The 16,515-nt window shown below is 41.0% G+C and overlaps 1 protein-coding gene across 1 annotated transcript in view; it reads left to right on the top strand.

Moving 5' to 3' along the window:
* LOC147251142 (protein diaphanous homolog 1-like) overlaps window positions 1–8,276 on the top strand; it is a 33,901-nt gene extending 25,625 nt beyond the window's left edge. The window contains 4 exon segments of the mRNA XM_086221602.1: window positions 1,413–1,592; window positions 5,536–6,111; window positions 7,697–7,811; window positions 7,975–8,276. Of these exon segments, the coding sequence (XP_086077728.1) occupies window positions 1,413–1,592; window positions 5,536–6,111; window positions 7,697–7,811; window positions 7,975–8,261 (1,158 nt within the window). The 3' untranslated portion in view covers window positions 8,262–8,276.
* Window positions 8,277–16,515: the final 8,239 nt, after the last annotated feature.

Genomic DNA, 16,515 nt, shown 5'->3' with positions numbered 1-16,515 from the left:
ACTGTTTGCAAATTGTCTTTGAAGAAAATTCTCTAACACTTCTCCATCTTCTTTTTTTTTTTTTAAATAGCCTTAGAAGGCTTTGTAAGTGAGAAGTGAGCTCATACAAGTGCACTGAGGCATCCTAACTCAATAATTGACAGTAATTTGCAGTGTAAATTATACAAGGAAACTCAAAGCACAAGACTGCAGGAAATTGTTCCTGTGGGTTTTTGAGTAGTAGAACCTTGTGCAGCGTCATCAGCTTGTGCCCACTGCAACACACTTTGCACACATATATATATTAACATGGAATCCATCCATCCATGCTTATCCATAAGAATCGCGGGGGGGGGGGGGGGGCTGCAACCTATCGCCTATCCCAGCTGACATAGAGCGAGAGGCATTGTTTACTCTGGATGGGTCAGCCAGTATCTTGCTCAAGGATACTCTGACACAGTGACCCTGAGTAGTGAGGTTCAAACCCCGACCCTTTGGCTATTTGACAGCCACTTTACCATTGAGCCATGCCAGAGAATCATTCTGTTTTAATAGGTTTTGGATTGATAATTTTTCTGGGATTTTCATTAAAAATCCTCCTGGAAACATCACATAAAAACACAAATATAAAAAAAACAAAAAATTGCCAATTTAGCTGCTTTTCCATTGGCCAAATACTCTGCTAATATCTGGGATTTTGCTGCAATGGGAAAGGGCCACAGTCTATCAGCATTTACTACTAGGTCAAATGACTCACGGTAGATGAGGGTTTTTATGGGCTCCAGCTCTAATAGGCATTGATGTAAACACAAAACCTAGATGAAAACAGTAACTTTTTGCCCATTTCTGTGCAATGCTGTGGCACTTGCAACTTAAGACTGTTTATCATCTCACCCACAAACTGAACCCGTCCACATTTAAGCAACACTCTAACACAGTCAATGAAGAGTTTAAAAACAGACTGGTGCAAAAGATGAAATAGTAACCACTACCACCAAAACACAGTCTCTACCCTCCATGTTTGTTTACCCTGTATTCAGGCACTTTTGTGAAGTTGAATGTTATGCACCAAAAAATGGGGGTCGCCTTGTCTTCTTCCTCTAAAAAAGACAGGTTAATCACCCTTTTATAGTGGATTTACTCAGGTGGGAGAATCCTGCATGCACATATATTTGCTAACTTTGTCTGTGTGCCCTATGTGGAGGTTGTTCTGAGGAGAAATAAAAATTCCAGCTTGTGTCCAAATTATAAACAATCAACTCTCAACATTCATAAAAACAAAAAGAAACACACAGACCTTTACTTTGCTGAAACTATACATTTCTGGTATCTTCCATATAATAATCGCCCTTGAGTTTGACCACACTAAATGTCTGCTCAGTTTTTTGGATTTACTAACCACCTCTCTCTTGGCCCCTTAACTTGTGCATCAGCTGGATGCAGAGTTGATGGCACGCCATGAGTTGCAGGTGGAGCTGAAGAAGCTGGAGGGTGACTATGAGCAGAAGCTACAGGAGCTGAGCCAAGAAAAGGAACAGCTGGCCTCCTCTAAGCAGGAGCGAGAACAGGAGAACCAGGGATTACAACAACAGCTAAACACTCTGCAACAGCAGGTAAACAAAACACCTTATTCATCTTTCCATGTGAGTAAAATGTCTGTTAAATACAAATATCAAATCAACACAGAAATTGTTTGCCTTTTTCATGTGCTTTAGTCATAATGGAGTTTTGAGTTGAATGCCCAAATGTACCAAATTAGAAAGTAGTTCAACTAGTTTTTCGCAGAAAGTTGACTATATCAAACAAACTGCATATTTCCATGTCACTGCCTCATACAATTGTCAATACAAGAGAAAAGAACATGTTAGGGCATAATCAATAAAGACTGAATTGATAATTGAATTAGGGTTGTTAAATGGCCTGGAAAAGAGGAGACACAAACAGAAACTGCAATTCACTCCCACTGCTAAAGCTGCAAGAAATAAAATATTCAGAGGCTTAGAGAAATATAATATTGCAGAAGTTAAAACCTAAAAATGTCAAAGCGCACCCTCACAAACAATGAGGCCCCAAACAGAGATTTAGCTAACCTCAACTAGCATGAAAATAGGGGGAGGAATACACAAAACTGAAAGGATATTGTGAAAAGAAACCAAATCCTTAAGAGATTAAGAAATGCCATGAAAATGGGGGAAGTGGAAGAATGGGTATATAAAGTATAACCAAAGGGACAATAAAAGAAAAGGATGAAGATGGGACAAAATACATCTTAAACGTCCAACTGAAATCACATTTAATTATCCTGCTTTGCTGTCAAAATAATGTCACTATGCTTTTCCAATATACAATAGATACTTTTGTATTATTTAAATAGAAAAGGAAAGTAAGTATCAGCAATGTCCTTTTAATCTCACCTAGTGTGGAGGGACAGTGTCAATGTTCGATTGATGGTAGCTGGCAAGCTGCCACAGTGCTGTTGTTACATCGGCGGGAACATAGACAAACTGCTGTAGCTGCAAGTCATGGCAGACAGTGTGTAGCTGTAATGAATTTTGAAGGGCAATAGCCACACTGGCATTTAATGTGCATGTGTCTGCCATGACAATTACAGTCATTTTACCTGCTATTTGCTGTGCTGAGCTTAGCAGGTAATTAGCTCTCTAGACTACAATCTGACATAAGGAGTATACTTTTCCTCTGTGAATGTTTTGGTGGCTTTATCAGCAACCTGCTGTGTACTTTAAGAAAAATATGGCCATTTTTTGTCGTGTAACTTGGATAAGGAGTTAAAAAAAATATATATTTTTTTTCTTTCAGTGTGTCTGACTCTGGCATTGTTTGTATCAGGCTCCCGTCAGGTGACTGTCTGTTCTGACAGAATGCCATGTTTTTGTTCAGCATTACTGCACCAGTAAAGTCTTCAGTTATGCAGGTGGATAATAGACCGGTATTAAGGGGATTTGATGCAAAACTAGGGGAGCTATTGCAAATTCAGAGAATTAAATGCATCAATTATTCTATACCTATCTATATATGCTTTAGTTCTCTCTCATAAAAGCAAACACACACACACACACACACACACACACACACACACACACACACATATATATATATATATATATATATATATGTGTGTGTGTGTGTGTGTGTATATATATGTGTGTATATATATAATATAAGAGATAGTATGGCTGTGTGTGTATGAACACATACATTTATAGTTTCATTTCATTGTATATTTGCCTCCATGCAATAGGGAGGGAAAGAATAAGATTGTTTAGCTGTCACCACACTACTGCCTTCACTACACCAGCTGGACTCTGGTTCATGGTGACACATAAACTTACAAATACACCAAGTGACCCAGAACAGTCTGCCTCTGTGCATGTGCACATGTAGCCACAGGAAGAAGTTCCTGCATATGGCGTGTGTGTGTGTGTCTGTCTTTCAGTCAGAGAACTATAGTTTCCAAAATGAACTTCATCCAAAGTGGTTGATGCCAGCAGCGTCATCTTCTCACCACACAAAAGCTCAAACACACACATAAACACACGCAGTTGTCCAAAGCATCAACAGCCAGGCATCAAACAGGCTTCTCATACTAAGATGGCTCACTTTCTCTCTGTTTGAGACACTGTGCCCATCGAAGATTTCTTCACATGTAGAGATCTCTCAGTCCCTCTGTGTGATGCTGTGCCCAACTCTTCATCTGCTGCTTCACTAAGAAAGCTTGCCTTAGGGGCTTTTTATGTCTGCTCCTGTCATCTTTTCATAGTTTGAAAAACGACACAATTTTTTTGGTGCTGCATACATGCAGAGACATACATACTGTGCATGTGAACACATGGAAATACATAAAAATACAAATCCATGCATCGATGAGAATTTTTTTTTCTCATATTTTGTCCATTGGGGCAGCATGTCCCAGAGGGGAAGGAGTGGTTGTCTAGTTTGTGTAGGTTCAATCAATGTCTCTAAAAGGGGCCATTCCGACATTGAATTGTGCTCTTTGCACCTTGTTTTGCAGCCTACGACATTATTGTATAGATCTGTGTGTGAGGCAAACATGCAAATGCAGCCTGTTTACCATCAACCATTCAAATTTTATGAACTAATGTTGTGAAAATATTCAGAACACTACTCAGAATAACCCAACAACCTCAAAAATGGCCCTTCAAATAAATCACCACTGACAGATTCAGTGAAACTAAATCTACAATCCTCATGAGGAAAGGATATATTGCAGGGCTTTTTTTTTTGCATCAGTTGTATCTAGGGGAACCTAATTTTTGGCAAGCAAGTGTATATGCTAATTCAAACCTCAGACTTCTCTCCTAGCCCAGGCCTAACTGGCTGGATTCCATGATTTGGACCATTTTCTCAAGAATTGGCACTTGACAGATATAAATAGTACAATCAGTTTTCATTGTTGAAATAAAAAATGATTTCACCCTCTCTTCTAATTAAGAAGTTTGTACCACTCTTTAAAACTTTTTCTTTTGATTTCCTCTGTGGACTTAATTCCCCCCCTGCTATGTTTTCTCTCCCCACGCCTTGTCCTCCGTTCTCTCCTCATCTCTCCCAAGACTCAATCCTGCCCAGGCTTTAATCCGTCTCTGTGTCACTTTTCCCCCTTTTGTTCTGTCTTCTTTCTCTTAAATCTAATCTCTCTGTTGGCATGGCTAATAATTGGAAGTGGCGGAAATTGCCAAAGCATATACAAAAATAATGCAAATTCACGGAATTAACAACAAACAACATACAATTAGATCATAATGACATTATTACGTATATGCAGAAAATATACTGAACATCATTTGTTTCGTAAAAATGTATTATTACATAATCACAATTCTGTCTGAGAGGAATATTTTCTTTTGTAAAAAAAAAAAGTCAGATTTGAAATTTAAAACCCAATTCTCGGTGTTAGGGTTGCCAGTAATTGCGTGACAGTGGGGCTTCCACACTCTCCTGCAGCAGCTTTCCAATGACGAAAAACATGGGTCCATCGCTGACTGTTTATGGCTTATGGATGAAACTGAAGTCCAGTGTAAAATATCATTGTTTAATATAAAATGCTCTTTAATATATACATAAAATATATCATAGAAGACATACTAAACATACATAGCCTCTTGGCTTGTGAGGAAATCTCATCAATATGCTGTGCGTGTTTACCTGGTCACAGCCTTCAGAGTGACAGGACATACTTCATGCCCTCAAACCTTTTCACTGTAAGACTTTGACGCAGAAATGGAAACTGTTTAATTGCATCTGCGAACTCCATGTTCATGCTGTTAACTTAAACATAATTGCAAACTGCTCAGATTAAATTGCTTATTTTAATTATGGGTTATAAAATGTACTCCATTTTGAAATTAGAGAGTAGTCACAAACAACTTTCATATCAAATAATGTTTCAAAATAAAACTGAACATTTTGATCTATCAATGATCGTGTTTTAATTTAATCAAGACCCTCAGAACTCAATCATGAGGTGCCTGGATGCCCACCCTAATACTCATGATAATGTATATATTTCCTTTCCTGCAGATGGAAAAGCTGACTAAAGACTTGGAAGAGGCAAAGACTAAAGTTGTCACCGTTACTGTTCCTGTGTCGACTCCTGGTTTGCCCCCTCCTCCACCTGCCCCTCCCCTCCCTGGCCAGAATGCTGGTATGCCCCCTCCACCACCTCCTCCGTTACCATGCATGCTGGGGCCTCCACCACCACCACCCTTGCCTGGGATGCCGGGGCCTCCACCCCCACCACCCCTGCCTGGGATGCCGGGGCCTCCACCCCCACCGCCCCTGCCTGGGATGCCTGGGCCCCCACCCCCACCACCCCTGCCTGGGATGCCAGGGCCTCCACCACCTCCACCCCTACCTGGTATGCCAGGGCCTCCACCCCCTCCACCCTTACCTGGGATGGGTCCCCCCCCCCCACCACCACCTCCACCTGGGTGTTTTGGTATTCCTCCTCCACCACCAGGCCCAGGTATGCCTCCACCTCCACCATTTGGCATGGGGGGCTGGGGTGCCACAGCACCACCTCCATTGCCTTATGGCCTGGAGCCAAAGAAAGAATACAAGCCTGAAGTCCAGCTGAAGAGAGCCAACTGGAGCAAGGTTAGTCCTGTGAAACGCCAATATATTATCAATACTATTCATTCATTCATTCAAACCAAACAGCCATCATAATACTAATCAGTAAGTAATTCACATTTTAGTGTATATGTCAGTTTTTCTTTTATTGCAATAATTTTTACAATACATTTCGTGAATAAGATTGATTTTTAACAGGGGCGACATTAACAAGCACTGCTATTTTCTGATAAGGAAGTTAAAACTTTGTCATATAAACACCATTTTCTGATTACCTGACTCCACAGAAGGTCATAATTGAAGTAAATTAAAATGTGTTGCATTACTGATGTGTGTTTTCAACATTCATGTAAAACCTTTAATTGCATTATGACTTCCCATTGGCAAATGATGTATGGACATCAAACTGCCTAACAAATACATGCCTCAGCTTTCACCAAGTATTTCCCATTTGCTTGCACTTGTTTTGCTCACAAAAACCAAATGGAGAAACAAACATAAAACACTGACAATAAAATATCAGGTTAAAATCTGGAGAGAAACTCCTACATAGGGCGTATGTCAATAGCCATTAGTCAGACTAGAGTCTATAGCGTGTAGACTGGAATATGAAAGGCTTATTCTTTGTGTAAGTCACGTATACGCCTCAAAATATCTTTTGTAGAATAAATTCTTATTATTGCAGTGTGGTTATTGCAGTCCATGTAAACATGGTGAATGAAGTTCTGACCTAGAGTGACTTGCATGCATACGTGTATCTCATGAGTATGTGCTTCATGTTTTTCTCCTCCCTCTCATCTGTGATGGTTAAAACATCAAAACGGCCCTCTGTCTTTCTTTAGCCTAAAGCTACTGTTTAATGGCTTCAGTACACTTCATCAGTCTCTCCCTCTCTCTTGGTCTGAGTGTTTGACGAGGATGTCACAGAAATTGCTTTTTAATAAGCCTTCTTCTTTTAACTGCGCCACTGAAAGATAATTAAATTGCAGCTAGAAAGGACAGTATTCTTTTGTAATTTAAATTAACTTCTTTCCTAGCTTGGTCTCAACCTCCTTTTTGTGTGCTCTCTTGCTTTCTTTCGCGCTCCTTTAGCTCATCCCCGTATCACATTTCCTTTCTCCACTCTTTTCCATCCTTCACCCCCTTCCCTGAGGCTTTGTCTATTATAAAAAGCCTGATATCTGTAAATTTATTATCACTGCTTTGTCACTCGTTCTCAGTTTCACTTTCTCCTTCCCTTAATGAGAACACTCAGAAAGTCATGGAAAACATACAAAGTTAATTGTGACTTGTGACCAGAATAGAGAGAGCAACGCTTAAGACAAAAGAGGGCTACAGAGAGCATCTGACTAAGAGTGAAGAAAAAAGAGAGGAAGGCAAAAAAGTAGAATCCTTTGTGTTTCTGTGTGTGAAGCTCAAGCTTCTTTGTGGTGCATGCAGTGGGCAAAGATTAGAGAAAATGATGGCTTGTTTCATCCTCTGTTTCCTCTTTGTGCCTTCATTTCTTCCTTCCTCTGTTTTCCTTCCCTCATCTTATTGCCATACACTGGCCTCCCCCATCTCTCTTTCCTTATTTCTGTTTTTACCTACTTGCATTGTTCTTTTTTAGATTGGACCCGAAGACCTCTCTGAGAGCAGTTTCTGGACCAAGGCAAAAGAGGAGAAATTTGAAAACAATGAGCTCTTTGCCAAACTCACCTTGGCCTTTTCCTCACAGACTAAGTGTGAGTGTTTGGCTTATATGTTTTTTTATGTGTTTTTTTTTTTACTTCTTGCTGTTATCATTTGAGTTCTGCTTTAATGAGCAATGCTCACCTCTCCTGCATCTCCCCTCTATCCCTCCTTGACTCCATGTTGGTTTTCATCCTCCTGTTCTGCTTCCATCAGCCACCAAAGGTAAGAATATCATACACACATCCATTTAGTTTTTTTCCACACATCTTCTCCACCATTCTCCTCCTTTGCTTGGAGGATACACTGCACATTTACATTATTCAGCAACACTGTGTCAAAACAGCATCCCGTATAAGTTCATGAATAAACCACCCACACCTGTGTCTGCATACGGGTTCATCTTCCCAATGTGCCCCCAACTGGTGCACAAACGTTCACTCTCGCATCAGATGAAGCTGTTCTTGGAGACAGAGGGAAAGATGGACAAGGGAGGAAGGTAGAGGGAAGGATAAGGAGAAGGTCACTGATGTCCTTTGACTAGCCACCTGCTGTCCTGGCACAAAGCGCTGACACACAGGCATACGCTCACACACGCACACCTGTCCACTCCTATCACCTTGTTCCAGTGTCACTGAGCCTTCTGCTCCAACTCCTCCATATTTATATCATAACCAGGACACCAGGAACTCACAGGCAATGCGTGCGTGTGTGTGATTCCATCTGACCTTCATATTCAGTCTCAGCACACATACACACATACTCTTCACTCATGTTGTATAATACACAAAAGTGGAGATGCACACAAAGCTGATGCTAGCTGTTGATGTCAGTTAAATGTCAGTGTTGGCAGCTGTCCCATCTACATTCACCTGTGTGGCAAGACCCAATGTGCCTCTGTCACTCCTTAATTTGACAACCCCATCCCACCCCCTTGACCCACACACCCACTCCTCCCGTTTTTATTGGCCGAGACAACTGCCTTTTCCAATTGATGTCTAATATCCTTTCTGAAAGCTGACTATAAAGACACTATGGCCTTTTCATTGTTCCAGACTTGTTTGTATGTCTGCTTATGTGGATGTAATTTTTAATTGTGTATGTGAGTATGTGTGAAAAAGTGTTGTGTAAGCATCATGTATTTCTGTTTGAGCTTGTGAATGCAAATGGAATTTGAATCCACATTGTCTCAATGTGATGCATACATGTTTGTGTGTCTGTGCAAACAGCTGTGATTATGCAGATTGACCCTTCACCTCTTGTCCGTCCTTCCCTTGTTTAAACACATCGCTCAAGGCCTAACACATTCCTCCTGACCTCCATGTCTTCTCCTCATCCCTCACCTCTGGGAGAACAGCTTCATTCTTCCTCATCCGTTTTTTTTTTTACTCTTTCTCTTCCTCTTCGTGCCTCCTGTTCCTCGTTACCTAGCAAAAGCAGACAACAGGCCAAGTCGCCACTGATCGCTCCTGACCCTTCCTCCTCCTCGTCATCAACTGCCCAGCAGCCCAGCTTGGGTTGTATGCACACCCACACAGACCGCAGACAAAACAAGGGGGTTGTTTGCCCAGGGCAGGGTCAGGGGTGTTGACCTTTGAGGCTCCGTGGAAGGGCAGAGATCTGATGGTGGGAGACACGTCCTCTGGCTGCTCATGGCTCTCATAAACAAGAGTTCGACTCTCTGACAGACAAAGCACACAGATATATTTGCTCTTAATCTCTACATTATCTATATGTAATATTTAAAATTTTTGCTTATTTGTACACCTGTCAGTCATAACATAATGACTGCCTGCTTTTTATAATGTAGGTTTTATTTTGACACCAAAACAGCTTAACTCTTAGAGGCGTGGATTTCACAAGACCTCTGAAAATGTGCTGTGGTATCTGGCACCAAGACGTTAGCAACAAATGCTTCAAGGCCCGTAAGCATCATTGCTAGTTATAAGCCAGCATAAATGACGTTTTCACGCCAAGCGCCCTCGCTCTTTACTAGCAAATGAACTTGCCCTCCGTCTGTGCAGGCAGGTGCTTAAGTATGTTAATGAAGCGTGGTCTGGCACAACCATGGCACATTGCTATTTTGGGACACTTAAAAACATTTGCACCATGGCCCAAGAAGAGGCTGGTCTTTGGTCAATTGCATTATGTATGATGTACTATTTAAAGGGCACATAAATCAGATGGGCAGATGCGCACCATTGCAATGTGCAATTATGCCCAAAAACATGGACGCATTTTCTGCACCTCCTCTCAGGCCTGCTTCACCTCCGATTGCATCAGTGGATACATGTTGCTCCTCTATATAAACATAAGATGTGCTCACATGCCTTCACCTGGTGAACAAGGAGATTAGTTGTTTCAGATGAGAAGCACGCTCTTCTTTTGATTTGAAATGAGTGTACCACTGAAATGACAACACCCTAAGTCCTTGCACAACGTGGGCTTTAAAGGGAATGACACGAAGCACTCTGATTGATTTGATCGATGTCATGCCCGAAACACACCCCTGAATAAGTAGGTGTCCAATGACTGCCTCTTTGTGCCATGCACTGTAGTTTGCACTCTGATTACACGCCCTCTCAATACCTAGATGAGGCTAACCATGCCCCAAACACATGACATACACATTGCGCCAACTGCTTGGCTGAAAGATCATTTAAATAGGGCCCTTGCAGTTTTGGAGATGCTCTACCCCAGTCATGTAGCCATCAAAATTTGGCCCTTGTCAATATTGCTTGGATCCTTATGCTCAGCCATTTTTCCTACCCCTTATACATAAAAATATGAAATGTTCACTTGCTGTCTGTTAAATTCTTAAATGTTTCTCTAATGGTACTCTATTGAGTTGGATTAGAGGTGGGTTAAAAATGTCTATATACCGATCTTTTATCAATATACATTTTTAGGAAAGATTATCGATACATAAATCCCAGTATCGATGTTTTAAAATGCATTAGATTTTACCCGTTCATTTTTTTGTTTTGGTTTTCCCCTTTAGTCTCGCGTGATTTAGTGCTTAGTGCAACGTTATTGCAGTCAGATGATCAGATCTCGCGAGATACAGGCCATGTGCCTCCGATCATAGAACAAAAAGATGGCGGAAGCGCAACTTAAATCTCTGGCAAACTGAAGAGCCGATGTCTGGCAGCACTTCGGCTTTAAGAAGCAAGAAAACTGCACACAGCTTGACAAAAATAACGCTGTGTGCAAAATGTGCAAAGTAGAGGTTAAGCACAATGGAAATACTATTAATCTCCAGAGCCATTTGACTAGGCATCACCCAGAGCTGGGGTGGGCAATCATGTGCCATGGAGGGCCGTGTGTATGCAGGTTTTCCTTCCAACCAAACACTTTAACAGGTGATTCCACTGATTAACACACCTTCAGCCACAGAAGAGTGTTAAAGTGTTATGTTGGAAGGAAAACCTGCATACACACGGCCCTCCATGGCACATGATTGCCCACCCCTGGCCCAGAGTATACTCAACAACCAGGAAACTACAAGTCACTGCAACAACCCTCGCTGGAGAAAGCATTTGGGACGAAGTTTCTGTCCTCGTCTCCATGAACAGAGAAAATCACTTCGGCTCTGGCAATTTTTATCTGCAAGTATCTCAGACCATACTGTGTGGTAGAAAATGTAGGCTTCAGACACCTCGTCCAGACACTGGAACCACGCTATGTACTACCGACACGGAAACAACGGAGTCAAGTCACAATCTCAAAGATGTACTGAGATTTTAAAAACAATGTCGCAACTGCAATGAAATCGGCAGAGAGAGTTGCCATCACTCGTGACAGCTGGACAAGCAGAGCTACGGATTCCTACTTGACAATCACCTCTCATTACATTGACAGTAACTGGTCCCTCATGTCCCAAGTTTTACAAACGCGGGCGATTGAAGCTAGCCACACTGCGAGTCATCTTACTGAGCTGCTGACGGTTTGTGGAAGTCTAAGTTGCACTTTTGTTTTAAAGGACAGTTGTCATATATTTAAATGAAAAGTGCATGATGTATAACTATTGTTTAATGGTCAGTTCTTAATGTAAATATTAATATTTAATTATGCACCAGGTTAGAGGGTTACTTTTTCAATTGAATTTACAGCATTAGTCCCTTGCGAATCTCTTCCATTACCAAAGCAAAATTGGTATTTTAACTAAAATATCGTATCGTATATCGTATCGGAAATTGTATTGACTTGGGACCTAGTGTATCAAAATCGTATCGGGAGGTCAGTGGTGATACCCAGCTCTACTAGTGATACATTTGATCTTATTCAGTTGTGGAGCTGGGAACATGTAAGAAATTAGAAATATGTATTTTATTCTCTTTCAATGAATTGGTTATATTTTAAAATTAGTTATTTAAATCAGAAAATGAACTTTAGAATATTTTTGCCTGTAGGAGCTGCAGGGGCATATTCTCTCAGGCAAACTTTCAGTTTTCTGTTTGGCTGTCTCTCTGTGGTCCATTATACAAATTTGTTTGATTTTGTGAGTGTTTTGCTCAGTATTTTGCAAGCATAAAGGCCTGTAATCAGACACCCGATGTGACTGTTTGTAATTGTAAACAGTATACCAACCAGTCAAAGCTGAAGGCCGTCCCCATTGAGCCTGGGTCTGCTCGACATTCCTGCCTGTTAAAAGGAAGGTTTTCGTCACTGCTGCTGCAGGATGTGCTGCTGATGGAGAATTGTTGGGTGTCAATTCATTGAAGGAGTGTGGTACTGGACCTGCTCTACCTGTAAAGTGTCATGAGATAACTTTTGTTGTGATTTGGAGCTATATAAATAAAATTGACTTGACTTGACTTAACTTGTAGTTGTTTAGATGAGCAAATGTATGTGCGCTAAAGTGTTTTGTGTTGTCATTATGGACTCAGACAGCAAGCTTATCCCTACATTTTCCTTTCAGCTTTAAGGTCTTAATTCCTCTCTTTTAATGCATTTCAGTATTTCTTCTCTTTGTCAGTAATAAGTCATTCCTTTTGGTTTTGAGCTGTGTAAGTAAGGTAGTCGCATGCCTAAAATTTATTATGGGTGCATACAGTCTATCTTCAATTGTCTTTTTTCCTGACTTTGTTTGATAGTAGGTGCCTTTTGAAGTCGGCACCTCAGATTGCACAGTTACCAAAAGAATGAGAGAGTGTGTGAGAAAAAGGAAGAGGTGGTTAGCAAAAAATACTGAGCTGAGGAAAAAACTGGGCTGTTGGAGCAGTGGTGATTAATTTGAATCGGGAGAGAAAAGGGCCAGGAGCATATGATATTATTAATCCTCATAATGGGGGAATCATTTTCATATCCCAATTCTCCATCCTCTACAATCTTACCTCTTTTTTTGTTCCCATCTTAATCGCTGCGTTTTTGTGGTCTGTTGTTTTATGGTGACCTCATTTTTCTTTTTTGGTACCCAAACCCAAATGAGGCCCTTTGTGATGCCATCCACTGAGTATTGTTGCATAACGTACCCTCACAAGAAATAAAAACTTCCTCTATTACATTCCTTTCCTACACAACGCAGGCAAGTTTTTTGCAGATGAAGACGCCTTTGACAGTGCAGAGATGTCCGTGTGCTGGTGTTTTTAATGTGTTTGAGAGTGGGTGGGTGAGCTCAACCACATTTACAAACCAATTATAATAAGCCTTTTAATCTCCCTGTGTTGTGAAGAAATCCATTTCTTTCTCTGTAGGTGTTGTGTGTATGCATGCTTGGTTGGTGAGTTTCCTCTTAGGTCTATTCTATTCACTAGTCGCCTTAATGAGCCAACAATCAGCAAGAAAGTGTGTGTGCATGCTTGCCTGGGGCCTCTCAAGGGTCATAGACAAATCACTTGAGAGATGTAATATATTAGCAATAAGAGACCAAAAGGCGCTGGTGTGGTGGCTTGGTGCAGTGTTCTTGATTAGGTCATAACATCAGCTGCTAAACGGAGTTCATAACATTTCAGGGCTTGTGTTTTAATGGTACACTAGCTCAAGGCCATTGTCGCTCAAGGAAAATGTTCTCTGCTAATGAAATACCTTAAGCAAACACTTCTCTCCTCACACTGTTTATAAAGTGCAGCGGACTTCTTGCAGGACTTGTACAGAAATGTCAGCCAAGAGTTTCTTAGAAATATACCCTTTGATCAGTCATAGGCAAAATTTTATAGTTGTGTATTTTTTTCTTCTTCTTGTTCCATACTTGTTGACCTCATAGGACCTGCTTCAGATTTGACAGACCTGATAAATGACTTGCTGTTTTATTTGAAAATGACCAGAAGAGAGTAAATCCTGAAACAGGTATTTACCATATTGATCAGCTGCTTCCTTTCTTTCCATCATCCTCCTCCATTCCAGCAGTATAATCCCAACCACTGCCATAAGATGTTTGTTTGCCACTGTTGGTTTTCCTTTGGTCACAGAAAAGAAAGATTTGCAAGTGTTAGTGTGTATATGTGAGAGAGAGAGAGAGAGAGAGGTGTATGGTTGTTTATAATTAGGGATAGTGTTAGATAACAGTTTATGGAATGTGCAGACAGTCTCCTGAGACTGTTTAAATAAAATATGGGCTAATAAAGCACTGAGATGACTAAATGAGGAATGGACACACTTTATTAAGCCATAACAGTGTATGTGGGCACTTGAGCAATTGTTCTAAATTAGTATTGGGTTTACAAACAGTGTGTGTGTGTGCGCGCGTGTGTGTGTAGTCGTCAAGTCCATGGCGGCTTTTTTTAATAAGTCATGCAGTGTTCAGGCTGTGACTGCAGAAATTGAAGCGGGTTAACGCAAGGGTCACCAATGCTCTGGAACGCTATTTTTGCTTTCTTCACTTATTCTTTCCATTTTCAGATGCAACAAGAAATTACTGCTTGATTGGACAACTACGATTCAGTGCATTATGGTGGCACATTTAGCTTGTGTTTTAAGTGTCGCAATGAAGTTATAGCTTTTAAATGAAAAAGTCAATGTTTGAAAGATTATCAATATGCAGGTATAGCCTGTAAATGAGAAGTTTGATCTTTCTAAGGTGTGTTAGTTTCTCCATTAAGTGTTTATATGCACTGATGCTTAAGTTTAAATCCTATACCTCTTAAGCCTTGAGCAGTGGTGGCGCATTAGGTTTGCTCATGCTCTTAAGCTTCGGTGTGTATTCTCAGCGTCGCAATAGGAAGCATTCCCTCATTCACCATTTCTTTATGGTTGAGGAACAGCCACAAAGCACTGCTCATTCATCAGGCCTTATCAGGTTCAAACACATCTGTGTGCTCACATTGGCTCTCACTCACATGCTCAAACAGAAGCATACACATGTGCATACACATGTAAGCACACACATACATAAAATAACAACTCTATCTCTCTCTTTCTCTGTCACTCTCACACATTCACACACATGCACACATAAACTAGCTCTCTTTTGTCTCTCATTTTCTTCTTTCCATCCCTCCCTCTATAACCTCACTCATTACATCTCTCTCTCTCTCTCTCTCACTCTCTCCCCTCTGTTTTACATGCAAATGAGCGAAGTGTACTCATGCTGGAGCATTACCGCTGTGTGTGCCTAATCTCCTTGCTGCCTTTTCTTTCTTGGAGATTATCCTGTTTTTAAATGGAATAGGCCCTCTTCGCTTCGCTCGGCTCCTCTTCCAGCCAGCCAGCCAGTCGGTTGGCCAGCCAGCCAGCCAGTCAGCCAGCCATCCAGTTTTCCAATCTCCCATCGCAACACCATTACCATTTAAATGTTCCCAATGATATGCCAGCTGAGCAGGGGCTGAGAGCAGATCTGGGTGTATATGCGTGTGTGTATGTTTATAATCTTTGTGAGTGTATGAGTGTGTGTTTAATTGAGAGACTGGCTGATAAGCTTGAAAGCTTGTTACAGATGCTAAGTATCCCCAGTGTTTGTGATTCTGTCTCTTTTCACCAAGAGGGAAAAAATAATGAAAAAAAGATGTAAGGATGTGGGGGAATGAAGGGCTATATGTATGCACACCTACACTCATTCCACCCACTCCTCTTCCGTGTTTTGCTCCTTTTGGTCACAGCAGCAAATTCTTTTTTCCTCCCACTCCATTTTTTTCATCTTCTCATATATATGCTTTGTGAGTGAGTGTGTGTGTGTGTGTGTTTATGTGTGAGTGTGCGCGCGTGCGGATACTTTGTGCTTGGCTGCATCTATGAAGTGCCAAGTTTTCGTCAAAGTAGAGGTGCTCTAAGTTTGATATTAATGAGGTTCCTTAGGAAGGAAACTTGTACTGAAGCCATAGCAATGATTAGACAGCCTGTTCATTTTGATGACAGCATCTGCACTTCGTGATATGGTGTTAAATACCAGTATTGTCATATGGCAACACTGCTTCCTTTGAGAGGGGACAGGTGGAAAGTTATGCAGAGTTTCTAAGTTCATTAGTTGTGACCTTCCCTCACAAGGTGCAGAAGGTGATCACTGACCCTTTTCATCTAGCTCCCCAATTACACTTCTCCCCTATGGAAAGGGATTGTGTTGTCAATTGCGCAGCTTGTGGTGACTCTGATGCACAATGGCTAGTATTAATAGGGCAAGTATTCGCTAACATGCACTTTAAAGAATGAGTGGATAGCAGCACAATGTACTAAAGGAAGTTTTGTCCAGAGATTATAGATTTTGGCGAAATTAAGTGCCTGATTTCTTGATAAATGTGATAACCACTTTTCTTTTATTCTTTTATCAATTTTATTTTCTTAATGTGTGTTTTATCTGTTTTAAGACTGCCATCTCAACAAAGT

Source organism: Aulostomus chinensis, chromosome 13 (assembly GCF_037954235.1).
Source record: "Aulostomus chinensis isolate RoL2024-O1b breed Wild chromosome 13, RoL_Achi_v1.0, whole genome shotgun sequence".
NCBI lineage: Eukaryota > Metazoa > Chordata > Actinopteri > Syngnathiformes > Aulostomidae > Aulostomus > Aulostomus chinensis.
This window is presented reverse-complemented; position numbering and strand designations above follow the sequence as displayed.